Source organism: Oncorhynchus clarkii, chromosome 13 (assembly GCF_045791955.1).
Source record: "Oncorhynchus clarkii lewisi isolate Uvic-CL-2024 chromosome 13, UVic_Ocla_1.0, whole genome shotgun sequence".
Classification (NCBI taxonomy): Eukaryota; Metazoa; Chordata; class Actinopteri; order Salmoniformes; family Salmonidae; genus Oncorhynchus; species Oncorhynchus clarkii.
Genome location: NC_092159.1, coordinates 3358881 through 3386380, shown reverse-complemented (window position 1 = coordinate 3386380; position 27500 = coordinate 3358881). Strand labels below are relative to the sequence as shown.

Genomic DNA, 27500 nt, shown 5'->3' with positions numbered 1-27500 from the left:
ACCTACATCTATACCCTCCTCTCTCTAGTGTATAACCTACATCTATACCCTCCTCTCTCTAGTGTATAACCTACATCTATACCCTCCTCTCTCTAGTGTATAACCTACATCTATACCCTCCTCTCTCTAGTGTATAACCTACATCTAAACCCTCCTCTCTCTAGTGTATAACCTACATCTATACCCTCCTCTCCCTCTCTCTAGTGTATAACCTACATCTAAACCCTCCTCTCTCTAGTGTATAACCTACATCTAAACCCTCCTCTCCCTAGTGTATAACCTACATCTATACCCTCCTCTCCCTAGTGTATAACCTACATCTAAACCCTCCTCTCTCTAGTGTATAACCTACATCTAAACCCTCCTCTCCCTAGTGTATAACCTACATCTATACCCTCCTCTCCCTCTCTCTAGTGTATAACCTACATCTAAACCCTCCTCTCTCTAGTGTATAACCTACATCTATACCCTCCTCTCTCTAGTGTATAACCTACATCTATACCCTCCTCTCTCTAGTGTATAACCTACATCTATACCCTCCTCTCTCTAGTGTATAACCTACATCTATACCCTTCTCTCCCTCTCTCTAGTGTATAACCTACATCTATACCCTCCTCTCCCTCTCTCTAGTGTATAACCTACATCTATACCCTCCTCTCTCTAGTGTATAACCTACATCTATACCCTCCTCTCTCTAGTGTATAACCTACATCTATACCCTCCTCTCTCTAGTGTATAACCTACATCTATACCCTCCTCTCTCTAGTGTATAACCTACATCTATATCCTCCTTTCTCTAGTGTATAACCTACATCTATACCCTCCTCTCTCTAGTGTATAACCTACATCTATACCCTCCTCTCTCTAGTGTATAACCTACATCTATACCCTCCTCTCCCTCTCTCTAGTGTATAACCTACATCTATATCCTCCTTTCTCTAGTGTATAACCTACATCTATACCCTCCTCTCTCTAGTGTATAACCTACATCTATATCCTCCTTTCTCTAGTGTATAACCTACATCTATACCCTCCTCTCTCTAGTGTATAACCTACATCTATACCCTCCTCTCTCTAGTGTATAACCTACATCTATACCCTCCTCTCCCTCTCTCTAGTGTATAACCTACATCTATATCCTCCTCTCCCTCTCTCTAGTGTATAACCTACATCTATACCCTCCTCTCCCTCTCTCTAGTGTATAACCTACATCTAAACCCTCCTCTCTCTAGTGTATAACCTACATCTATACCCTCCTCTCCCTCTCTCTAGTGTATAACCTACATCTATACCCTCCTCTCTCTAGTGTATAACCTACATCTATATCCTCCTCTCCCTCTCTCTAGTGTATAACCTACATCTATACCCTCCTCTCCCTCTCTCTAGTGTATAACCTACATCTAAACCCTCCTCTCCCTCTCTCTAGTGTATAACCTACATCTAAACCCTCCTCTCCCTCTCTCTAGTGTATAACCTACATCTATACCCTCCTATCCCTCTCTCTAGTGTATAACCTACATCTAAACCCTCCTCTCCCTCTCTCTAGTGTATAACCTACATCTAAACCCTCCTCTCCCTCTCTCTAGTGTATAACCTACATCTAAACCCTCCTCTCCCTCTCTCTAGTGTATAACCTACATCTATACCCTCCTCTCCCTCTCTCTAGTGTATAACCTACATCTATACCCTCCTCTCCCTCTCTCTAGTGTATAACCTACATCTAAACCCTCCTCTCCCTCTCTCTAGTGTATAACCTACATCTAAACCCTCCTCTCCCTCTCTCTAGTGTATAACCTACATCTATACCCTCCTCTCCCTCTCTCTAGTGTATAACCTACATCTAAACCCTCCTCTCCCTCTCTCTAGTGTATAACCTACATCTATACCCTCCTCTCCCTCTCTCTAGTGTATAACCTACATCTATACCCTCCTCTCCCTCTCTCTAGTGTATAACCTACATCTATACCCTCCTCTCCCTCTCTCTAGTGTATAACCTACATCTATACCCTCCTCTCTCTAGTGTATAACCTACATATATACCCTCCTCTCCCTCTCTCTAGTGTATAACCTACATCTATACCCTCCTCTCCCTCTCTCTAGTGTATAACCTACATCTATACCCTCCTCTCCCTCTCTCTAGTGTATAACCTACATCTATACCCTCCTCTCCCTCTCTCTAGTGTATAACCTACATCTATACCCTCCTCTCCCTCTCTCTAGTGTATAACCTACATCTATACCCTCCTCTCCCTCTCTCTAGTGTATAACCTACATCTATACCCTCCTCTCCCTCTCTCTAGTGTATAACCTACATCTATACCCTCCTCTCCCTCTCTCTAGTGTATAACCTACATCTATACCCTCCTCTCCCTCTCTCTAGTGTATAACCTACATCTATACCCTCCTCTCCCTCTCTCTAGTGTATAACCTACATCTATACCCTCCTCTCTCTAGTGTATAACCTACATCTATACCCTCCTCTCTCTAGTGTATAACCTACATCTATATCCTCCTCTCCCTCTCTCTAGTGTATAACCTACATCTATATCCTCCTCTCCCTCTCTCTAGTGTATAACCTACATCTATACCCTCCTCTCCCTCTCCCTAGTGTATAACCTACATCTATACCCTCCTCTCCCTCTCTCTAGTGTATAACCTACATCTATACCCTCCTCTCCCTCTCTCTAGTGTATAACCTACATCTATACCCTCCTCTCTCTAGTGTATAACCAACATCTATACCCTCCTTTCCCTCTCTCTAGTGTATAACCTACATCTATACCCTCCTCTCTCTAGTGTATAACCTACATCTATACCCTCCTCTCCCTCTCTCTAGTGTATAACCTACATCTATACCCTCCTCTCCCTCTCTCTAGTGTATAACCTACATCTATATCCTCCTCTCCCTCTCTCTAGTGTATAACCTACATCTAAACCCTCCTCTCTCTAGTGTATAACCTACATCTATACCCTCCTCTCTCTAGTGTATAACCTACATCTATACCCTCCTCTCCCTCTCTCTAGTTTATAACCTACATCTATATCCTCCTCTCCCTCTCTCTAGTGTATAACCTACATCTATACCCTCCTCTCTCTAGTGTATAACCTACATCTATACCCTCCTCTCCCTCTCTCTAGTGTATAACCTACATCTATACCCTCCTCTCCCTCTCTCTAGTGTATAACCTACATCTATGCCCTCCTCTCCCTCTCTCTAGTGTATAACCTACATCTATATCCTCCTCTCCCTCTCTAGTGTATAACCTACATCTATACCCTCCTCTCTCTAGTGTATAACCTACATCTATACCCTCCTCTCTCTAGTGTATAACCTACATCTATACCCTCCTCTCTCTAGTGTATAACCTACATCTATACCCTCCTCTCTCTAGTGTATAACCTACATCTATACCCTCCTCTCCCTCTCTCTAGTGTATAACCTACATCTATATCCTCCTCTCCCTCTCTCTAGTGTATAACCTACATCTATATCCTCCTCTCCCTCTCTCTAGTGTATAACCTACATCTATACCCTCCTCTCCCTCTCTCTAGTGTATAACCTACATCTAAACCCTCCTCTCCCTCTCTCTCTAGTGTATAACCTACATCTATGCCCTCCTCTCCCTCTCTCTAGTGTATAACCTACATCTATATCCTCCTCTCCCTCTCTAGTGTATAACCTACATCTATACCCTCCTCTCTCTAGTGTATAACCTACATCTATACCCTCCTTTCCCTCTCTCTAGTGTATAACCTACATCTATACCCTCCTCTCCCTAGTGTATAACCTACATCTATACCCTCCTCTCCCTCTCTCTAGTGTATAACCTACATCTATACCCTCCTCTCCCTCTCTCTAGTGTATAACCTACATCTATATCCTCCTCTCCCTCTCTCTAGTGTATAACCTACATCTATATCCTCCTCTCCCTCTCTCTAGTGTATAACCTACATCTATACCCTCCTCTCTCTAGTGTATAACCTACATCTATACCCTCCTCTCCCTCTCTCTAGAGTATAACCTACATCTATACCCTCCTCTCCCTCTCTCTAGTGTATAACCTACATCTATATCCTCCTCTCCCTCTCTCTAGTGTATAATCTACATCTATACCCTCCTCTCTCTAGAGTATAACCTACATCTATACCCTCCTCTCCCTCTCTCTAGTGTATAACCTACATCTATACCCTCCTCTCTCTAGTGTATAACCTACATCTATACCCTCCTCTCCCTCTCTCTAGTGTATAACCTACATCTATACCCTCCTCTCTCTAGTGTATAACCTACATCTATACCCTCATCTCCCTCATTCTAGAGTATAACCTACATCTATACCCTCATCTCCCTCTCTCTAGAGTATAACCTACATCTATATCCTCCTCTCCCTCTCTAGTGTATAACCTACATCTATACCCTCCTCTCTCTAGTGTATAACCTACATCTATACCCTCCTCTCCCTCTCTCTAGTGTATAACCTACATCTATACCCTCCTCTCTCTAGTGTATAACCTACATCTATACCCTCCTCTCCCTCTCTCTAGTGTATAACCTACATCTATACCCTCCTCTCTCTAGTGTATAACCTACATCTATACCCTCCTCTCCCTCTCTCTAGTGTATAACCTACATCTATATCCTCCTCTCCCTCTCTCTAGTGTATAACCTACATCTATACCCTCCTCTCCCTCTCTAGTGTATAACCTACATCTATACCCTCCTCTCTCTAGTGTATAACCTACATCTATACCCTCCTCTCCCTCTCTCTAGTGTATAACCTACATCTATATCCTCCTCTCCCTCTCTCTAGTGTATAACCTACATCTATACCCTCCTTTCCCTCTCTCTAGTGTATAACCTACATCTATACCCTCCTCTCTCTAGTGTATAACCTACATCTATAGCCTCCTCTCCCTCTCTCTAGTGTATAACCTACATCTATACCCTCCTCTCCCTCTCTCTAGTGTATAACCTACATCTATATCCTCCTCTCCCTCTCTCTAGTGTATAACCTACATCTATATCCACCTCTCCCTCTCTCTAGTGTATAACCAACATCTATACCCTCCTCTCTCTAGTGTATAACCTACATCTATACCCTCCTCTCTCTAGTGTATAACCTACATCTATACCCTCCTCTCTCTAGTGTATAACCTACATCTATACCCTCCTCTCTCTAGTGTATAACCTACATCTATACCCTCCTCTCTCTAGTGTATAACCTACATCTATACCCTCCTCTCCCTCTCTCTAGTGTATAATCTACATCTATACCCTCCTCTCTCTAGCGCATAACCTACATCTATACCCGCCTCTCTCTAGTGTATAACCTACATCTATACCCTCCTCTACCTCTCTCTAGTGTATAACCTACATCTATATCCTCCTCTCCCTCTCTCTAGTGTATAACCTACATCTATATCCTCCTCTCCCTCTCTCTAGTGTATAACCTACATCTATACCCTCCTCTCTCTAGTGTATAACCTACATCTATACCCTCCTCTCTCTAGTGTATAACCTACATCTATACCCTCCTCTCCCTCTCTCTAGTGTATAACCTACATCTATACCCTCCTCTCCCTCTCTCTAGTGTATAACCTACATCTATGCCCTCCTCTCCCTCTCTCTAGTGTATAACCTACATCTATATCCTCCTCTCCCTCTCTAGTGTATAACCTACATCTATACCCTCCTCTCTCTAGTGTATAACCTACATCTATACCCTCCTCTCTCTAGTGTATAACCTACATCTATACCCTCCTCTCTCTAGTGTATAACCTACATCTATAACCTCCTCTCTCTAGTGTATAACCTACATCTATGCCCTCCTCTCCCTCTCTCTAGTGTATAACCTACATCTATATCCTCCTCTCCCTCTCTAGTGTATAACCTACATCTATACCCTCCTCTCTCTAGTGTATAACCTACATCTATACCCTCCTCTCTCTAGTGTATAACCTACATCTATACCCTCCTCTCTCTAGTGTATAACCTACATCTATACCCTCCTCTCTCTAGTGTATAACCTACATCTATACCCTCCTCTCCCTCTCTCTAGTGTATAACCTACATCTATATCCTCCTCTCCCTCTCTCTAGTGTATAACCTACATCTATATCCTCCTCTCCCTCTCTCTAGTGTATAACCTACATCTATACCCTCCTCTCCCTCTCTCTAGTGTATAACCTACATCTAAACCCTCCTCTCCCTCTCTCTCTAGTGTATAACCTACATCTATGCCCTCCTCTCCCTCTCTCTAGTGTATAACCTACATCTATATCCTCCTCTCCCTCTCTAGTGTATAACCTACATCTATACCCTCCTCTCTCTAGTGTATAACCTACATCTATACCCTCCTTTCCCTCTCTCTAGTGTATAACCTACATCTATACCCTCCTCTCCCTAGTGTATAACCTACATCTATACCCTCCTCTCCCTCTCTCTAGTGTATAACCTACATCTATACCCTCCTCTCCCTCTCTCTAGTGTATAACCTACATCTATATCCTCCTCTCCCTCTCTCTAGTGTATAACCTACATCTATATCCTCCTCTCCCTCTCTCTAGTGTATAACCTACATCTATACCCTCCTCTCTCTAGTGTATAACCTACATCTATACCCTCCTCTCCCTCTCTCTAGAGTATAACCTACATCTATACCCTCCTCTCCCTCTCTCTAGTGTATAACCTACATCTATATCCTCCTCTCCCTCTCTCTAGTGTATAATCTACATCTATACCCTCCTCTCTCTAGAGTATAACCTACATCTATACCCTCCTCTCCCTCTCTCTAGTGTATAACCTACATCTATACCCTCCTCTCTCTAGTGTATAACCTACATCTATACCCTCCTCTCCCTCTCTCTAGTGTATAACCTACATCTATACCCTCCTCTCTCTAGTGTATAACCTACATCTATACCCTCATCTCCCTCATTCTAGAGTATAACCTACATCTATACCCTCATCTCCCTCTCTCTAGAGTATAACCTACATCTATATCCTCCTCTCCCTCTCTAGTGTATAACCTACATCTATACCCTCCTCTCTCTAGTGTATAACCTACATCTATACCCTCCTCTCCCTCTCTCTAGTGTATAACCTACATCTATACCCTCCTCTCTCTAGTGTATAACCTACATCTATACCCTCCTCTCCCTCTCTCTAGTGTATAACCTACATCTATACCCTCCTCTCTCTAGTGTATAACCTACATCTATACCCTCCTCTCCCTCTCTCTAGTGTATAACCTACATCTATATCCTCCTCTCCCTCTCTCTAGTGTATAACCTACATCTATACCCTCCTCTCCCTCTCTAGTGTATAACCTACATCTATACCCTCCTCTCTCTAGTGTATAACCTACATCTATACCCTCCTCTCCCTCTCTCTAGTGTATAACCTACATCTATATCCTCCTCTCCCTCTCTCTAGTGTATAACCTACATCTATACCCTCCTTTCCCTCTCTCTAGTGTATAACCTACATCTATACCCTCCTCTCTCTAGTGTATAACCTACATCTATAGCCTCCTCTCCCTCTCTCTAGTGTATAACCTACATCTATACCCTCCTCTCCCTCTCTCTAGTGTATAACCTACATCTATATCCTCCTCTCCCTCTCTCTAGTGTATAACCTACATCTATATCCACCTCTCCCTCTCTCTAGTGTATAACCAACATCTATACCCTCCTCTCTCTAGTGTATAACCTACATCTATACCCTCCTCTCTCTAGTGTATAACCTACATCTATACCCTCCTCTCTCTAGTGTATAACCTACATCTATACCCTCCTCTCTCTAGTGTATAACCTACATCTATACCCTCCTCTCTCTAGTGTATAACCTACATCTATACCCTCCTCTCCCTCTCTCTAGTGTATAATCTACATCTATACCCTCCTCTCTCTAGCGCATAACCTACATCTATACCCGCCTCTCTCTAGTGTATAACCTACATCTATACCCTCCTCTACCTCTCTCTAGTGTATAACCTACATCTATATCCTCCTCTCCCTCTCTCTAGTGTATAACCTACATCTATATCCTCCTCTCCCTCTCTCTAGTGTATAACCTACATCTATACCCTCCTCTCTCTAGTGTATAACCTACATCTATACCCTCCTCTCTCTAGTGTATAACCTACATCTATACCCTCCTCTCCCTCTCTCTAGTGTATAACCTACATCTATACCCTCCTCTCCCTCTCTCTAGTGTATAACCTACATCTATGCCCTCCTCTCCCTCTCTCTAGTGTATAACCTACATCTATATCCTCCTCTCCCTCTCTAGTGTATAACCTACATCTATACCCTCCTCTCTCTAGTGTATAACCTACATCTATACCCTCCTCTCTCTAGTGTATAACCTACATCTATACCCTCCTCTCTCTAGTGTATAACCTACATCTATACCCTCCTCTCTCTAGTGTATAACCTACATCTATACCCTCCTCTCCCTCTCTCTAGTGTATAACCTACATCTATATCCTCCTCTCCCTCTCTCTAGTGTATAACCTACATCTATATCCTCCTCTCCCTCTCTCTAGTGTATAACCTACATCTATACCCTCTTCTCCCTCTCTCTAGTGTATAACCTACATCTAAACCCTCCTCTCCCTCTCTCTCTAGTGTATAACCTACATCTATGCCCTCCTCTCCCTCTCTCTAGTGTATAACCTACATCTATATCCTCCTCTCCCTCTCTAGTGTATAACCTACATCTATACCCTCCTCTCTCTAGTGTATAACCTACATCTATACCCTCCTTTCCCTCTCTCTAGTGTATAACCTACATCTATACCCTCCTCTCCCTAGTGTATAACCTACATCTATACCCTCCTCTCCCTCTCTCTAGTGTATAACCTACATCTATACCCTCCTCTCCCTCTCTCTAGTGTATAACCTACATCTATATCCTCCTCTCCCTCTCTCTAGTGTATAACCTACATCTATATCCTCCTCTCCCTCTCTCTAGTGTATAACCTACATCTATACCCTCCTCTCTCTAGTGTATAACCTACATCTATACCCTCCTCTCCCTCTCTCTAGAGTATAACCTACATCTATACCCTCCTCTCCCTCTCTCTAGTGTATAACCTACATCTATATCCTCCTCTCCCTCTCTCTAGTGTATAATCTACATCTATACCCTCCGCTCTCTAGAGTATAACCTACATCTATACCCTCCTCTCCCTCTCTCTAGTGTATAACCTACATCTATACCCTCCTCTCTCTAGTGTATAACCTACATCTATACCCTCCTCTCCCTCTCTCTAGTGTATAACCTACATCTATACCCTCCTCTCTCTAGTGTATAACCTACATCTATACCCTCATCTCCCTCATTCTAGAGTATAACCTACATCTATACCCTCATCTCCCTCTCTCTAGAGTATAACCTACATCTATATCCTCCTCTCCCTCTCTAGTGTATAACCTACATCTATACCCTCCTCTCTCTAGTGTATAACCTACATCTATACCCTCCTCTCCCTCTCTCTAGTGTATAACCTACATCTATACCCTCCTCTCTCTAGTGTATAACCTACATCTATACCCTCCTCTCCCTCTCTCTAGTGTATAACCTACATCTATACCCTCCTCTCTCTAGTGTATAACCTACATCTATACCCTCCTCTCCCTCTCTCTAGTGTATAACCTATATCTATATCCTCCTCTCCCTCTCTCTAGTGTATAACCTACATCTATACCCTCCTCTCCCTCTCTAGTGTATAACCTACATCTATACCCTCCTCTCTCTAGTGTATAACCTACATCTATACCCTCCTCTCCCTCTCTCTAGTGTATAACCTACATCTATATCCTCCTCTCCCTCTCTCTAGTGTATAACCTACATCTATACCCTCCTTTCCCTCTCTCTAGTGTATAACCTACATCTATACCCTCCTCTCTCTAGTGTATAACCTACATCTATAGCCTCCTCTCCCTCTCTCTAGTGTATAACCTACATCTATACCCTCCTCTCCCTCTCTCTAGTGTATAACCTACATCTATATCCTCCTCTCCCTCTCTCTAGTGTATAACCTACATCTATACCCTCCTCTCCCTAGTGTATAACCTACATCTATACCCTCCTCTCCCTCTCTCTAGTGTATAACCTACATCTATACCCTCCTCTCCCTCTCTCTAGTGTATAACCTACATCTATATCCTCCTCTCCCTCTCTCTAGTGTATAACCTACATCTATATCCTCCTCTCCCTCTCTCTAGTGTATAACCTACATCTATACCCTCCTCTCTCTAGTGTATAACCTACATCTATACCCTCCTCTCCCTCTCTCTAGAGTATAACCTACATCTATACCCTCCTCTCCCTCTCTCTAGTGTATAACCTACATCTATATCCTCCTCTCCCTCTCTCTAGTGTATAATCTACATCTATACCCTCCTCTCTCTAGAGTATAACCTACATCTATACCCTCCTCTCCCTCTCTCTAGTGTATAACCTACATCTATACCCTCCTCTCTCTAGTGTATAACCTACATCTATACCCTCCTCTCCCTCTCTCTAGTGTATAACCTACATCTATACCCTCCTCTCTCTAGTGTATAACCTACATCTATACCCTCATCTCCCTCATTCTAGAGTATAACCTACATCTATACCCTCATCTCCCTCTCTCTAGAGTATAACCTACATCTATATCCTCCTCTCCCTCTCTAGTGTATAACCTACATCTATACCCTCCTCTCTCTAGTGTATAACCTACATCTATACCCTCCTCTCCCTCTCTCTAGTGTATAACCTACATCTATACCCTCCTCTCTCTAGTGTATAACCTACATCTATACCCTCCTCTCCCTCTCTCTAGTGTATAACCTACATCTATACCCTCCTCTCTCTAGTGTATAACCTACATCTATACCCTCCTCTCCCTCTCTCTAGTGTATAACCTATATCTATATCCTCCTCTCCCTCTCTCTAGTGTATAACCTACATCTATACCCTCCTCTCCCTCTCTAGTGTATAACCTACATCTATACCCTCCTCTCTCTAGTGTATAACCTACATCTATACCCTCCTCTCCCTCTCTCTAGTGTATAACCTACATCTATATCCTCCTCTCCCTCTCTCTAGTGTATAACCTACATCTATACCCTCCTTTCCCTCTCTCTAGTGTATAACCTACATCTATACCCTCCTCTCTCTAGTGTATAACCTACATCTATAGCCTCCTCTCCCTCTCTCTAGTGTATAACCTACATCTATACCCTCCTCTCCCTCTCTCTAGTGTATAACCTACATCTATATCCTCCTCTCCCTCTCTCTAGTGTATAACCTACATCTATATCCACCTCTCCCTCTCTCTAGTGTATAACCAACATCTATACCCTCCTCTCTCTAGTGTATAACCTACATCTATACCCTCCTCTCTCTAGTGTATAACCTACATCTATACCCTCCTCTCTCTAGTGTATAACCTACATCTATACCCTCCTCTCTCTAGTGTATAACCTACATCTATACCCTCCTCTCTCTAGTGTATAACCTACATCTATACCCTCCTCTCCCTCTCTCTAGTGTATAATCTACATCTATACCCTCCTCTCTCTAGCGCATAACCTACATCTATACCCGCCTCTCTCTAGTGTATAACCTACATCTATACCCTCCTCTACCTCTCTCTAGTGTATAACCTACATCTATATCCTCCTCTCCCTCTCTCTAGTGTATAACCTACATCTATATCCTCCTCTCCCTCTCTCTAGTGTATAACCTACATCTATACCCTCCTCTCTCTAGTGTATAACCTACATCTATACCCTCCTCTCTCTAGTGTATAACCTACATCTATACCCTCCTCTCTCTAGTGTATAACCTACATCTATATCCTCCTCTACCTCTCTAGTGTACAACCTACATCTATACCCTCCTCTCCCTCTCTCTAGTGTATAACCTACATCTACATCCTCCTTTCTCTAGTGTATAACCTACATCTATACCCTCCTCTCCCTCTCTCTAGTTTATAACCTACATCTATACCCTCCTCTCCCTAGTGTATAACCTACATCTATACCCTCCTCTCTCTAGTTTATAACCTACATCTATACCCTCCTCTCCCTAGTGTATAACCTACATCTATACCCTTCTCTCCAACTCTCTAATTTTTAATCTATATCTATACCCTCCTCTCCCTAGTGTATAACCTACATCTATATCATCTCTCCCTCTCTCTAGTGTATAACCTACATCTATATAATCTCTCTCCCTCTCTAGTGTATAACCTACATCTATACCCTCCTCTCCCTCTCTCTAGTGTATAACCTACATCTATATCATCTCTCCCTCTCTCTAGTGTATAACCTACATCTCTACTGTGTTCTTCACAGAGACGGTCTCAGGTAATCAGTGTAGTGTGGTCAAGGTCATTCTGTCTCTGTACAGTGTGAAATCAATCAGACACTTAAACTGCTCCTGTTTCTCTGGGGTTCTCTCCTCTCTCTCTCTCTCTCTCCTCCACACATCCCTCTCTCTCTATCTCTCCCTCTGTTTCTTCCTACCTACCTACCTCTCTCTAACAGACCTCCACTCTAACAGACCTCCACTCTACCACTAACAGACCTCCACTCTACCACTAACAGACCTCCACTCTACCAATAACAGACCTCCACTCTACCACTAACAGACCCAGAGCAGAAACTCACTGTTCTCTGTCTTCCTACATACCTCTCTCTAACATACCTCCACTCTACCACTAACAGACCTCCACTCTACCACTGACAGACCTCCACTCTACCACTAACAGACCCAGAGCAGAAACTCACTGTTCTCTGTCTTCCTACCTACCTCTCTCTAACAGACATCCACTCTACCACTAACAGACCTCCACTCTACCACTAACAGACCTCCACTCTACCACTAACAGACCTCCACTCTACCACTAACAGACCTCCACTCTACCACTAACAGACCCAGAGCAGAAACTCACTGTTCTCAGACAGCTCCAGTATGTAGTGTAGAAGACCTCCACTCTACCACTAACAGACCTCCCCTCTACCACTAACAGACCTCCACTCTACCACTAACAGACCTCCACTCTACCACTAACAGACCCAGAGCAGAAACTCACTGTTCTCAGACAGCTCCAGTATGTAGTGTAGAAGACCTCCCCTCTACCACTAACAGACCTTCCCTCTACCACTAACAGACCTCCACTCTACCACTAACAGACCTCCACTCTACCACTAACAGACCTCCACTCTACCACTAACAGACCCAGAGCAGAAACTCACTGTTCTCAGACAGCTCCAGTATGTAGTGTAGAAGACCTCCCCTCTACCACTAACAGACCTCCCCTCTACCACTAACAGACCTCCACTCTACCACTAACAGACCCAGAGCAGAAACTCACTGTTCTCAGACAGCTCCAGTATGTAGTGTAGAAGACCTCCCCTCTACCACTAACAGACCTCCCCTCTACCACTAGAAGACCTCCACTCTACCACTAACAGACCTCCACTCTACCACTAACAGACCCAGAGCAGAAACTCACTGTTCTCAGACAGCTCCAGTATGTAGTGTAGAAGACCTCCCCTCTACCACTAACAGACCTCCCCTCTACCACTAACAGACCTCCACTCTACCACTAACAGACCTCCACTCTACCACTAACAGACCCAGAGCAGAAACTCACTGTTCTCAGACAGCTCCAGTATGTAGTGTAGAAGACCTCCCCTCTACCACTAACAGACCTCCCCTCTACCACTAACAGACCTCCACTCTACCACTAACAGACCTCCCCTCTACCACTAACAGACCTCCACTCTACCACTAACAGACCTCCACTCTACCACTAACAGACCTCCACTCTACCACTAACAGACCCAGAGCAGAAACTCACTGTTCTCAGACAGCTCCAGTATGTAGTGTAGAAGACCTCCCCTCTACCACTAACAGACCTTCCCTCTACCACTAACAGACCTCCACTCTACCACTAACAGACCTCCACTCTACCACTAACAGACCCAGAGCAGAAACTCACTGTTCTCAGACAGCTCCAGTATGTAGTGTAGAAGACCTCCCCTCTACCACTAACAGACCTCCCCTCTACCACTAACAGACCTCCCCTCTACCACTAACAGACCTCCCCTCTACCACTAACAGACCCAGAGCAGAAACTCACTGTTCTCAGACAGCTCCAGTATGTAGTGTAGAAGACCTCCCCTCTACCACTAACAGACCTCCCCTCTACCACTAACAGACCTCCACTCTACCACTAACAGACCTCCACTCTACCACTAACAGACCTCCACTCTACCACTAACAGACCTCCCCTCTACCACTAACAGACCTCCCCTCTACCACTAACAGACCTCCACTCTACCACTAACAGACCCAGAGCAGAAACTCACTGTTCTCAGACAGCTCCAGTATGTAGTGTAGAAGACCTCCCCTCTACCACTAACAGACCTCCCCTCTACCACTAACAGACCTCCCCTCTACCACTAACAGACCTCCACTCTACCACTAACAGACCTCCCCTCTACCACTAACAGACCTCCCCTCTACCACTAACAGACCTCCACTCTACCACTAACAGACCTCCCCTCTACCACTAACAGACCTCCCCTCTACCACTAACATACCTCCCCTCTACCACTAACAGACCTCCCCTCTACTACTAACAGACCTCCACTCTACCACTAACAGACCCAGAGCAGAAACTCACTGTTCTCAGACAGCTCCAGTATGTAGTGTAGAAGACCTCCCCTCTACCACTAACAGACCTCCCCTCTACCACTAACAGACCTCCACTCTACCACTAACAGACCTCCACTCTACCACTAACAGACCTCCACTCTACCACTAACAGACCTCCACTCTACCTCTAACAGACCTCCACTCTACCACTAACAGACCCAGAGCAGAAACTCACTGTTCTCAGACAGCTCCAGTATGTAGTGTAGAAGACCTCCCCTCTACCACTAACAGACCTCCACTCTACCACTAACAGACCTCCCCTCTACCACTAACAGACCTCCACTCTACCACTAACAGACCCAGAGCAGAAACTCACTGTTCTCAGACAGCTCCAGTATGTAGTGTAGAAGACCTCCCCTCTACCACTAACAGACCTTCCCTCTACCACTAACAGACCTCCACTCTACCACTAACAGACCTCCCCTCTACCACTAACAGACCTCCACTCTACCACTAACAGACCCAGAGCAGAAACTCACTGTTCTCAGACAGCTCCAGTATGTAGTGTAGAAGACCTCCCCTCTACCACTAACAGACCTCCCCTCTACCACTAACAGACCCAGAGCAGAAACTCACTGTTCTCAGACAGCTCCAGTATGTAGTGTAGAAGACCTCCCCTCTACCACTAACAGACCTCCACTCTACCACTAACAGACCTCCCCTCTACCACTAACAGACCTCCACTCTACCACTAACAGACCCAGAGCAGAAACTCACTGTTCTCAGACAGCTCCAGTATGTAGTGTAGAAGACCTCCCCTCTACCACTAACAGACCTCCCCTCTACCACTAACAGACCTCCACTCTACCACTAACAGACCTCCACTCTACCACTAACAGACCCAGAGCAGAAACTCACTGTTCTCAGACAGCTCCAGTATGTAGTGTAGAAGACCTCCCCTCTACCACTAACAGACCTCCCCTCTACCACTAACAGACCTCCCCTCTACCACTAACAGACCTCCACTCTACCACTAACAGACCTCCACTCTACCACTAACAGACCCAGAGCAGAAACTCACTGTTCTCAGACAGCTCCAGTATGTAGTGTAGAAGACCTCCCCTCTACCACTAACAGACCTTCCCTCTACCACTAACAGACCTCCACTCTACCACTAACAGACCTCCACTCTACCACTAACAGACCCAGAGTAGAAACTCACTGTTCTCAGACAGCTCCAGTATGTAGTGTAGAAGACCTCCCCTCTACCACTAACAGACCTCCCCTCTACCACTAACAGACCTCCACTCTACCACTAACAGACCCAGAGCAGAAACTCACTGTTCTCAGACAGCTCCAGTATGTAGTGTAGAAGACCTCCCCTCTACCACTAACAGACCTCCACTCTACCACTAACAGACCGCCACTCTACCACTAACAGACCTCCCCTCTACCACTAACAGACCCAGAGCAGAAACTCACTGTTCTCAGACAGCTCCAGTATGTAGTGTAGAAGACCTCCCCTCTACCACTAACAGACCTCCCCTCTACCACTAACAGACCTCCCCTCTACCACTAACAGACCTCCACTCTACCACTAACAGACCTCCACTCTACCACTAACAGACCTCCCCTCTACCACTAACAGACCCAGAGCAGAAACTCACTGTTCTCAGACAGCTCCTGTATGTAGTGTAGAAGACCTCCCCTCTACCACTAACAGACCTCCCCTCTACCACTAACAGACCTCCACTCTACCACTAACAGACCTCCACTCTACCACTAACAGACCTCCCCTCTACCACTAACAGACCTCCCCTCTACCACTAACAGACCTCCCCTCTACCACTAACAGACCCAGAGCAGAAACTCACTGTTCTCAGACAGCTCCAGTATGTAGTGTAGAAGACCTCCCCTCTACCACTAACAGACCTCCACTCTACCACTAACAGACCTCCACTCTACCACTAACAGACCTCCCCTCTACCACTAACAGACCCAGAGCAGAAACTCACTGTTCTCAGACAGCTCCAGTATGTAGTGTAGAAGACCTCCCCTCTACCACTAACAGACCTCCCCTCTACCACTAACAGACCCAGAGCAGAAACTCACTGTTCTCAGACAGCTCCAGTATGTAGTGTAGAAGACCTCCCCTCTACCACTAACAGACCTCCCCTCTACCACTAACAGACCTCCACTCTACCACTAACAGACCCAGAGCAGAAACTCACTGTTCTCAGACAGCTCCAGTATGTAGTGTAGAAGAGGAGAGTTTCCATCGAAGGGTCTGACCCAGGAGAGAAGAACTGAACGGCTGTCTGAATCATTCAGAGACACAGACAGAGACCTGGGGGAGTGGGGGAGCTCACTGTGGGACAGGAGGGGGAGAGGGGGAGGGGAGAGAGGGGATGAGAGGGAGGTGGAGGGAGGGAGAGAGAGAGGGAGGGAGAGAGGGGAGGGAGAGAGGGGATGAGAGGGCGGTGGAGGGAGGTAGAGAGAGAGGGAGGGAGAGAGGGGATGAGAGGGAGGTGGAGGAAGGTAGAGAGAGAGGGAGGGAGAGAGGGGAGGGAGAGAGGGGGTGAGAGGGAGGTAGAGAGAGAGGGAGGGAGAGAGAGGAGGGAGAGAGGGGATGAGAGGGAGGTGGAGGGAGAGGGAGGGAGAGAGGGGATGCGAGGGAGGTAGAGAGAGAGGGAGGGAGAGAGAGGAGGGAGAGAGGGGATGAGAGGGAGGTGGAGGGAGAGGGAGGGAGAGAGAGGAGGGAGAGAGGGGATGAGAGGGAGGTGGAGGGAGAGGGAGGGAGAGAGAGGAGGGAGAGAGGGGATGAGAGGGAGGTGGAGGGAGAGGGAGGGAGAGAGGGGATGCGAGGGAGGTAGAGAGAGAGGGAGGGAGAGAGAGGAGGGAGAGAGGGGATGAGAGGGAGGTGGAGGGAGAGGGAGGGAGAGAGAGGAGGGAGAGAGGGGATGAGAGGGAGGTGGAGGGAGAGGGAGGGAGAGAGAGGAGGGAGAGAGGGGATGAGAGGGAGGTGGAGGGAGAGGGAGGGAGAGAGGGGAGGGAGAGAGGGGATGAGAGGGAGGTAGAGAGGGGATGAGAGGGAGGTAGAGAGAGAGGAGGGAGAGAGGGGATGAGAGGGAGGTAGAGAGAGAGGGAGGGAGAGGGAGGGAGAGAGGGGAGGGAGGTAGAGAGAGAGGAGGGAGAGAGGGGATGAGAGGGAGGTAGAGAGAGAGGATGGAGAGAGGGACAGAGAGATGGAGAGAGGGACAGAGAGATGGAGAGAGGGACAGAGAGATGGAGACCATTAACCATTTGTACGTCGTTACAACACTGTATATATATATATATATAATATGCCATTTGTAATGTCTTTATTGTTTTGAAACTTCTGTATGTGTAATGTTTACTGTTAATTTGTATTGTTTATTTCACTTTTGTATATTATCTACCTCACTTGCTTTGGCAATGTTAACACATGTTTCCCATGCCAATAAAGCCCTTAAATTGAATTGAGATGGAGAGAGAGACAAAGACAGAGAGATGGAGAGAGAGAGCGAGAGATGGACATTGAGACAACGATGGAGAGAGAGACAGAGATGGAGAGAGGGACAGAGAGATGGAGAGAGAGACAGATAAATGGAGAGAGGGACAGAGAGATGGAGAGAGAGACAGATAAATGGAGAGAGGGACAAGGAGATGGATAGAGAGATTGAATAATAGAGTGATAGATAAAATTAACTCTTCTCACCCTGTTCTCAACACCTCTATTCTCATCCCCCTCTCCTCTCCTCCTCCTGTCCTCTCCTCTCCCCCCTCTCTTCCTCCTGTCCTCTCCTCTCCTCTCCTCTCCTCTCCTCTCCTCTCCTCTCCTCTCCTCTCCTCTCCTCCTTCTCTCCTCTCCTCCCCTCTCCTCTTCTTTTCCCCTTTACTCTCCTCCTCCTTCTCCTCCTCCTCTCCCCTCCCCTCCCCTCCACCTCTCCTTTACTCTCCTCCCCATCTCCTCTCCTCTTATCCCCCTCACCTCTCCTCTCCTCTCCTACTCCTTCTCTCCTCTCCTCTCCTCTCCTCTCCTCTCCTCTCCTCTCCTCTCCTCTCCTCTCCTCCTCCTTCTCATCCCCATCTCCTCTCATCCCCATCTCCTCTCCTCTTATCCCCCTCTCCTCTCCTCTCCTCTTCTCTCATCTCCTCTCCTCTCCTCCTCCTTTTCCTCCCCTCTCCTCTCATACTCATCTCCTCTCCTCTTCTCTCTTCTCCACTTATCCCCCTCTCCTCTCCTCTTATCCCCTCCCCTCTCCTCTCATCCCCCTCTCCTCTCCTCTCCCTCTCCTCTCGTCTCCTCGTCTCCTCTTCTCTCCTCCCCCTCTCCTGTTTCTCCCTAAGCTTTGAGACACTATTGCATATGGTGGAGGCATGCGTGAACACACAAATGGAGGGGCGAGGCCTGAGGGGAAGGGGTGGGAATGTGGGATTCAGAGTGTGGCAGTTTGAAGTCCCAAGTTATGTGTGTGTGTGTAACTCACATGACTTCGAGGCGTGCGGAGCGTGATTGGTTCCCGGCCTGTGATGTCACAGTGCAGGTATAGTCTCCTATGTCGCCTGACCAAGTCTGGCTGATGGTCAGAGAACCAGACAATATAGACACTCTGCCCCCGCTGGGCTGGAGGGGTACTGCTCCACGCTGCCACTGGAAACTACAGAGATACAGAACCATGTTAACATACAGACACTCTGCCCCCGCTGGGCTGGAGGGGTACTGCACCACACTGGAAACTACAGAGATACAGAACCATGTTAACACACACACACACCCTCCCCTACCTGATGTTAACACACACACACCCTTCCCTACCTGATGTTAACACACACACACCCTCCCCTACCTGATGTTAACACACACACACCCTCCCCTACCTGATGTTAACCTGTTAGAGCTCTAGGGGCGCTATTTCATTTTTGGATAAAAAACGTTCCCGTTTTAAGCGCGATATTTTGTCACGAAAAGATGCTCGACTATGCATATTCTTTTTTTTATTCAGTTTTGGAAAGAAAACACTCTGAAGTTTCAGAATCTGCAAAGATTTTGTCTGTAAGTGCCCCAGAACTCATTCTACAGGCGAAACCAAGATGATGCATCACCCAGGAATTAGCAGAATTTCTGAAGCTCTGTTTTCCATTCTCTCCTTATATGGCTGTGATTGTGCAACGAATGAGCCTACACTTTCTGTCGTTCGCCCAAGGTCTTAGCAGCATTGTGACGTATTTGTAGGCATATCATTGGAAGATTGACCATAAGAGACTACATTTTCCAAGTGTCCGCCTGGTGTCCTGCGTCGAATTCGGTGCGCAATTGCCAGCTGCTTCTACTTTACCATTTGATTCAGGGGAGAAAGCATGTGTCCAAGAACGATGTATCAATGAAGAGATATGTGAAAAACTGTTATGGTGAGTGAATGAGGACCCAAAAGCGAACTAACTTAAACAGAGCTTCTTTAATAACCAAACATAGGTAGGCTCAGATAGACCGGCAGATTCCGACAGGACAGGACAAGGTTACAGCAAACATGACGATAGTCTGGCTCAGGCATGAAACACAAACAAGAATCCGACAAGGACAGGAACAGAAACAGAGAGAGATATAGGGACCTAATCAGAGGGAAAAAAGGGAACAGGTGGGAAACGGGGTGAATGGGTAGTTAGAGGAGACAAGGAACAGCTGGGAGAAAGCGGGGGAGAAAAGGTAACCTAACAACGACCAGCAGAGGGAGACAGGGTGAAGGGAAAGGACAGAGACAAGACACAACATGACAGTACCCCCCCACTCACCGAGCGCCTCCTGGCGCACTCGAGGAGGAAACCTGGCGGCAACGGAGGAAATCCTCGATCAGCGCACGGTCCAGCACGTCCCGAGAGGGAACCCAACTCCTCTCCTCAGGACCGTACCCCTCCCAATCGACAAGGTACTGGTGACCACGGCCCCGAGGACGCATGTCCAAAATCCTGCGGACCCTGTAGATGGGTGCGCCCTCGACAAGGATGGGGGGGGGGGGGGGGGGGAGACGAGCGGGGGCGCGAAGAACGGGCTTAATACAGGAGACATGGAAGACCGGGTGGACGCGACGAAGGTATCGCGGAAGAAGAAGTCGAACTGCGACAGGATTAATGACCCGAGAAATACGGAACGGACCAATGAACCGCGGGGTCAACTTGCGAGAAGCCGTCTTAAGGGGAAGGTTCTGAGTGGAGAGCCAAACTCTCTGACCGCGACAATATCTAGGACTCTTAGTTCTACGCTTATTAGCAGCCCTCACAGTCTGCGCCCTATAACGGCAAAGTGCAGACCTGACCCTCTTCCAGGTGCGCTCGCAACGTTGGACAAAAGCCTGAGCGGAGGGGACGCTGGACTCGGCGAACTGAGATGAGAACAGCGGAGGCTGGTACCCGAGGCTACTCTGAAAAGGAGATAGCCCGGTCGCAGACGAAGGAAGCGAGTTGTGGGCGTATTCTGCCCAGGGGAGCTGTTCTGACCAAGACGCAGGGTTGCGAAAAGAAAGACTGCGTAAGATGCGACCAATAGTCTGATTGGCCCGTTCTGCTTGACCGTTAGACTGGGGGTGAAAGCCGGAAGAGAGACTGACGGAAGCCCCAATCAAACGGCAAAACTCCCTCCAAAATTGAGACGTGAATTGCGGACCTCTGTCCGAAACGACGTCTGACGGAAGGCCATGAATTCTGAAAACATTCTCGATGATGATTTGTGCCGTCTCTTTAGCAGAAGGAAGCTTAGCAAGGGGAATGAAATGAGCCGCCTTAGAGAACCTATCGACAACCGTAAGAATAACAGTCTTCCCCGCTGACGAAGGCAGTCCGGTGACAAAATCTAAGGCGATGTGAGACCACGGTCGAGAGGGGATAGGAAGCGGCCTGAGACGGCCGGCAGGAGGAGAGTTACCGGACTTAGTCTGCGCGCAGACCGAACAAGCAGCCACGAAACGACGCGTGTCATGCTCCCGGGTGGGCCACCAAAAACGCTGGCGAATGGAAGCAAGCGTACCCCGAACGCCAGGGTGGCCGGCTAACTTGGCAGAGTGAGCCCACTGAAGAACGGCCAGACGAGTAGGAACGGGAACGAAAAGAAGGTTCCTAGGACAAGCGCGCGGCGACGGAGTGTGAGTGAGCGCTTGTTTTACCTGCCTCTCAATTCCCCAGACAGTCAACCCGACAACACGCCCCTCAGGGAGAATCCCCTCGGGGTCAGTGGAGGCTACTGAAGAACTGAAGAGACGAGACAAAGCATCAGGCTTGGTGTTCTTAGAGCCCGGACGATAAGAAATCACAAACTCGAAACGAGCGAAAAACAGCGCCCAACGCGCCTGACGCGCATTAAGTCGTTTGGCAGAACGGATGTACTCAAGGTTCCTATGGTCAGTCCAAACGACAAAAGGAACGGTCGCCCCCTCCAACCACTGTCGCCATTCGCCTAGGGCTAACCGGATGGCGAGCAGTTCGCGGTTACCCACATCATAGTTACGTTCCGACGGCGACAGGCGATGAGAAAAATACGCGCATGGGTGGACCTTGTCGTCAGAGAGGGAGCGCTGAGAAAGAATGGCTCCCACGCCCACCTCTGACGCGTCAACCTCTACAACGAACTGTCTAGAGACGTCAGGTGTAACAAGGATAGGAGCGGATGTAAAACGATTCTTGAGGAGATCAAAAGCTCCCTGGGCGGAAACGGACCACTTAAAGCACGTCTTGACAGAAGTAAGGGCTGTGAGAGGAGCGGCCACCTGACCGAAATTACGGATGAAACGACGATAGAAGTTCGCGAAGCCGAGAAAGCGCTGCAGCTCGACGCGTGACTTAGGGACGGGCCAATCAATGACAGCTTGGACCTTAGCGGGATCCATCTTAATGCCTTCAGCGGAAATAACAGAACCGAGAAATGTGACGGAGGAGGCATGAAAAGTGCACTTCTCAGCCTTCACAAAAAGACAATTCTCTAAAAGGCGCTGGAGGACACGTCGAACGTGCTGAACATGAATCTGGAGTGACGGTGAAAAAATCAGGATATCGTCAAGGTAAACGAAAACAAAGATGTTCAGCATGTCTCTCAGGACATCATTGACTAATGCCTGAAAGACAGCTGGAGCGTTAGCGAGGCCGAAAGGAAGGACCCGGTATTCAAAGTGCCCTAACGGAGTGTTAAACGCCGTCTTCCACTCGTCCCCCTCCCTGATGCGCACGAGATGGTAAGCGTTACGAAGGTCCAACTTAGTGAAAAACCTGGCTCCCTGCAGGATCTCAAAGGCTGAAGACATAAGAGGAAGCGGATAACGATTCTTCACTGTTATGTCATTCAGCCCTCGATAATCTATGCAGGGGCGCAGAGACCCGTCCTTCTTCTTGACAAAAAAAAACCCCGCTCCGGCGGGAGAGGAGGAGGGGACTATGGTACCGGCGTCAAGAGCTACAGACAAATAATCTTCGAGAGCCTTACGTTCGGGAGCCGACAGAGAGTATAGTCTACCCCGGGGGGGGGTGGTTCCCGGAAGGAGATCAATACTACAATCATACGACCGGTGTGGAGGAAGAGAGGTGGCCCTGGACCGACTGAACACCGTGCGCAGATCGTGATATTCCTCCGGCACCCCTGTCAAATCACCAGGCTCCTCCTGTGAAGAAGAGACAGAGGAAACAGGAGGGATAGCAGACATTAAACATTTCACATGACAAGAGACGTTCCAGGAGAGGATAGAATTACTAGACCAATTAATGGAAGGATTATGACAAACTAGCCAGGGATGGCCCAAAACAACAGGTGTAAAAGGTGAACGAAAAATCAAAAAAGAAATGGTTTCGCTATGATTACCAGAAACAGTGAGGGTTAAAGGTAGCGTCTCACGCTGAATCCTGGGGAGAGGACTACCATCCAGGGCGAACAAGGCCGTGGACTCCCTTAACTGTCTGAGAGGAATGTCATGTTCCCGAGCCCAGGTCTCGTCCATAAAACAGCCCTCCGCCCCAGAGTCTATTAAGGCACTGCAGGAAGCTGACGAACCGGTCCAGCGTAGATGGACCGACAAGGTAGTGCAGGATCTTGAAGGAGAGACAGGAGTAGTAGCGCTCACCAGTAGCCCTCCGCTTACTGATGAGCTCTGGCTTTTACTGGACATGAAGTGACAAAATGACCAGCAGAACCGCAATAGAGACAGAGGCGGTTGGTGATTCTCCGTTCCCTCTCCTTAGTCGAGATGCGGATACCTCCCAGCTGCATAGGCTCAGCTCCCGAGCCGGCAGAGGAAGATGGTAGTGATGCGGAGAGGGGGGCAACGGAGAACGCGAGCTCCTTTCCACGAGCTCGGTGACGCAGATCAACCCGTCGCTCAATGCGAATAGCGAGTTCAATCAGGAAATCCACGCTGGAAGGGACCTCCCGGGAGAGAATCTCATCCTTTACCTCTGCGCGGAGACCCTCCAGAAAACGAGCGAGCAAAGCCGGCTCGTTCCAGCCACTGGAGGCAGCAAGAGTGCGAAACTCAATAGAGTAGTCTGTTATGGATCGATTACCTTGACATAGGGAAGACAGGGCCCTGGAAGCCTCCTCCCCAAAAACAGATCGATCAAAAACCCGTATCATCTCCTCCTTAAAGTCCTGATACTGGTTAGTACACTCAGCCCTTGCCTCCCAGATTGCCGTGCCCCACTCACGAGCCCGTCCAATAAGGAGAGATATGACGTAGGCGACACGAGCAGTGCTCCTGGAGTAAGTGTTGGGCTGGAGAGAAAACACAATATCACACTGGGTGAGGAACGAGCGGCATTCAGTGGGCTCCCCAGAGTAACACGGCGGGTTATTGATTCTGGGCTCCGGAGATTCGAAAGCCCTGGAAGTGGCCGGTGGATCGAGGCGGAGATGGTGAACCTGTTCTGTGAGGTTGGAGACTTGGGTGGCCAGGGTCTCAACGGCATGTCGAGCAGCAGACACTTCCTGCTCGTGTCTGCCTAGCATCGCTCCCTGGATCCCGACGGCTGAGTGGAGAGGATCCGAAGTCGCTGGGTCCATTCTTGGTCGGATTCTTCTGTTATGGTGAGTGAATGAGGACCCAAAAGCGAACTAACTTAAACAGAGCTTCTTTAATAACCAAACATAGGTAGGCTCAGATAGACCGGCAGATTCCGACAGGACAGGACAAGGTTACAGCAAACATGACGATAGTCTGGCTCAGGCATGAAACACAAACAAGAATCCGACAAGGACAGGAACAGAAACAGAGAGAGATATAGGGACCTAATCAGAGGGAAAAAAGGGAACAGGTGGGAAACGGGGTGAATGGGTAGTTAGAGGAGACAAGGAACAGCTGGGAGAAAGCGGGGGAGAAAAGGTAACCTAACAACGACCAGCAGAGGGAGACAGGGTGAAGGGAAAGGACAGAGACAAGACACAACATGACAAAAACACCTTGATGAATGATTCTAAACAACGTTTGCCATGTTTTCAGTCGATATTATGGAGTTAATTTGGAAAAAAGTTTGCGTTTTGAGGACTGAATTTATGGATTTTTTTTGGTAGCCAAATGTGATGTATAAAACGGAGCTATTTCTAATACACAAGGAATCTTTTTGGAAAAACTGAGCATCTGCTATCTAACTGAGAGTATCCTCATTGAAAACATCAGAAGTTCTTCAAAGGTAAATGATTTTATTTGAAGGCTTTTATGTTTTTGTTAATGTTGCGTGCTGGATGCTAACGCTAATGCTAACGCTAAATGCTAACGCGAAATGCTAACTCTAGCTAGCTACTTTTACACAAATGATTGTTTTCCTATGGTTGAGAAGCATATTTTGAAAATCTGAGATGACAGTGTTGTTTACAAAAGGCTAAGCTTGAGAGATGGCATATTTATTTCATTTCATTTGCGATTTTCATAAATAGTTAACGTTGTGTTATGCTAATGAGCTTGCTGATAGATTTACACAATCCTGGATACAGGGGTTTTTTCATAGCTAAACGTGACGCAGAAAACGGAGCGATTTGTCCTAAACAAATAATCTTTCAGGAAAAACTGAACATTTGCTATCTGAGAGTCTCCTCATTGAAAACATCTGAAGTTCTTCAAAGGTAAATGATTTTTTTGAATGCTTTTCTGTTTTTTTGTGTAAATGTTGCCAGCTGAATGCTAATGCTAAATGCTACGTTAGCCATCAATACTGTTACACAAATGCTTGTTTTGCAATGGTTGAGAAGCATATTTTGAAAATCTGAGATGACAGTGTTGTTAACAAAAGGCTAAGCTTGAGAGCTAGCATATTTATTTCATTTCATTTGCGATTTTCATGAATAGTTAACGTTGCGTTATGGTAATGAGCTTGAGTCTGTATTCACGATCCCGGATCCGGGATGGGGAGATCAGAAAGGTTAACACACACACACCCTCCCCTACCTGATGTTAACACACACACACCCTCCCCTACCTGATGTTAACACACACACACCCTCCCCTACCTGATGTTGACCCTGGGGTCGTGTGTAGCGCTACAGTCCAGGGTTGCCGTGGTTCCCTTGATGACCCTCTGGTCCACCGGCGGGACGGAGATAAATGTACGAACTGCAGAGAGAGGTCAGAGGTTAAGGGGTAGAACATAGAAGATATCACACCTCATTTTCAGTGTTTATTCCAACTCTCTTCATTCTCCATACATTTCTCCCATAGGGACGGCTGAACCAACCAGAGGTCACTTAGACTATTATTACTATTAGAGAGGAGAGGATGTTTCTAAACTTGTATCTGATCCAAACCAAACTGGACACAACCAGCCAATCATCAGCGGACCACACAACCAGCCAATCATCAGCTGACCACACAACCAGCCAATCATCAGCTGACCACACAACCAGCCAATCATCAGCTGATCACACAACCAGCCAATCATCAGCTGACCACACAACCAGCCAATCATCAGCTGACCACACAACCAGCCAATCATCAGCTGACCACACAACCAGCCAATCATCAGCTGATCACACAACCAGCCAATCATCAGCTGACCACACAACCAGCCAATCATCAGCTGACCACACAACCAGCCAATCATCAGCTGACCACACAACCAGCCAATCATCAGCTGACCACACAACCAGCCAATCATCAGCTGACAACACAACCAGCCAATCATCAGCTGATCACACAACCAGCCAATCATCAGCTGATCACACAACCAGCCAATCATCAGCTGACCACACAACCAGCCAATCATCAGCTGACCACACAACCAGCCAATCATCAGCTGACCACACAACCAGCCAATCATCAGCTGACCACACAACCAGCCAATCATCAGCTGACCACACAACCAGCCAATCATCAGCTGACCACACAACCAGCCAATCATCAGCTGACCACACAACCAGCCAATCATCAGCTGATCACACAACCAGCCAATCATCAGCTGACCACACAACCAGCCAATCATCAGCTGATCACACAACCAGCCAATCATCAGCTGATCACACAACCAGCCAATCATCAGCTGACCACACAACCAGCCAATCATCAGCTGACCACACAACCAGCCAATCATCAGCTGACCACACAACCAGCCAATCATCAGCTGATCACACAACCAGCCAATCATCAGCTGACCACACAACCAGCCAATCATCAGCTGACCACACAACCAGCCAATCATCAGCTGACCACACAACCAGCCAATCATCAGCTGACCACACAACCAGCCAATCATCAGCTGATCACACAACCAGCCAATCATCAGCTGACCACACAACCAGCCAATCATTGGCTGACCACTCAACCAGCCAATCATCAGCTGACCACACAACCAGCCAATC

General features: G+C 47.3%; 1 protein-coding gene across 1 annotated transcript in view; it reads right to left on the bottom strand.

Moving 5' to 3' along the window:
• Window positions 1–27500, bottom strand: part of LOC139424298 (protein sidekick-1-like) — a 382190-nt gene that overhangs the window by 121137 nt on the left and 233553 nt on the right. The window contains exons 12-14 of the mRNA XM_071175994.1: window positions 26157–26259; window positions 19174–19344; window positions 16894–17030 (exon numbers count right to left, since the gene is read on the bottom strand). Coding sequence (XP_071032095.1) covers window positions 16894–17030; window positions 19174–19344; window positions 26157–26259 — 411 coding nt within the window. The remainder of the gene's footprint in view (window positions 1–16893; window positions 17031–19173; window positions 19345–26156; window positions 26260–27500) is intronic.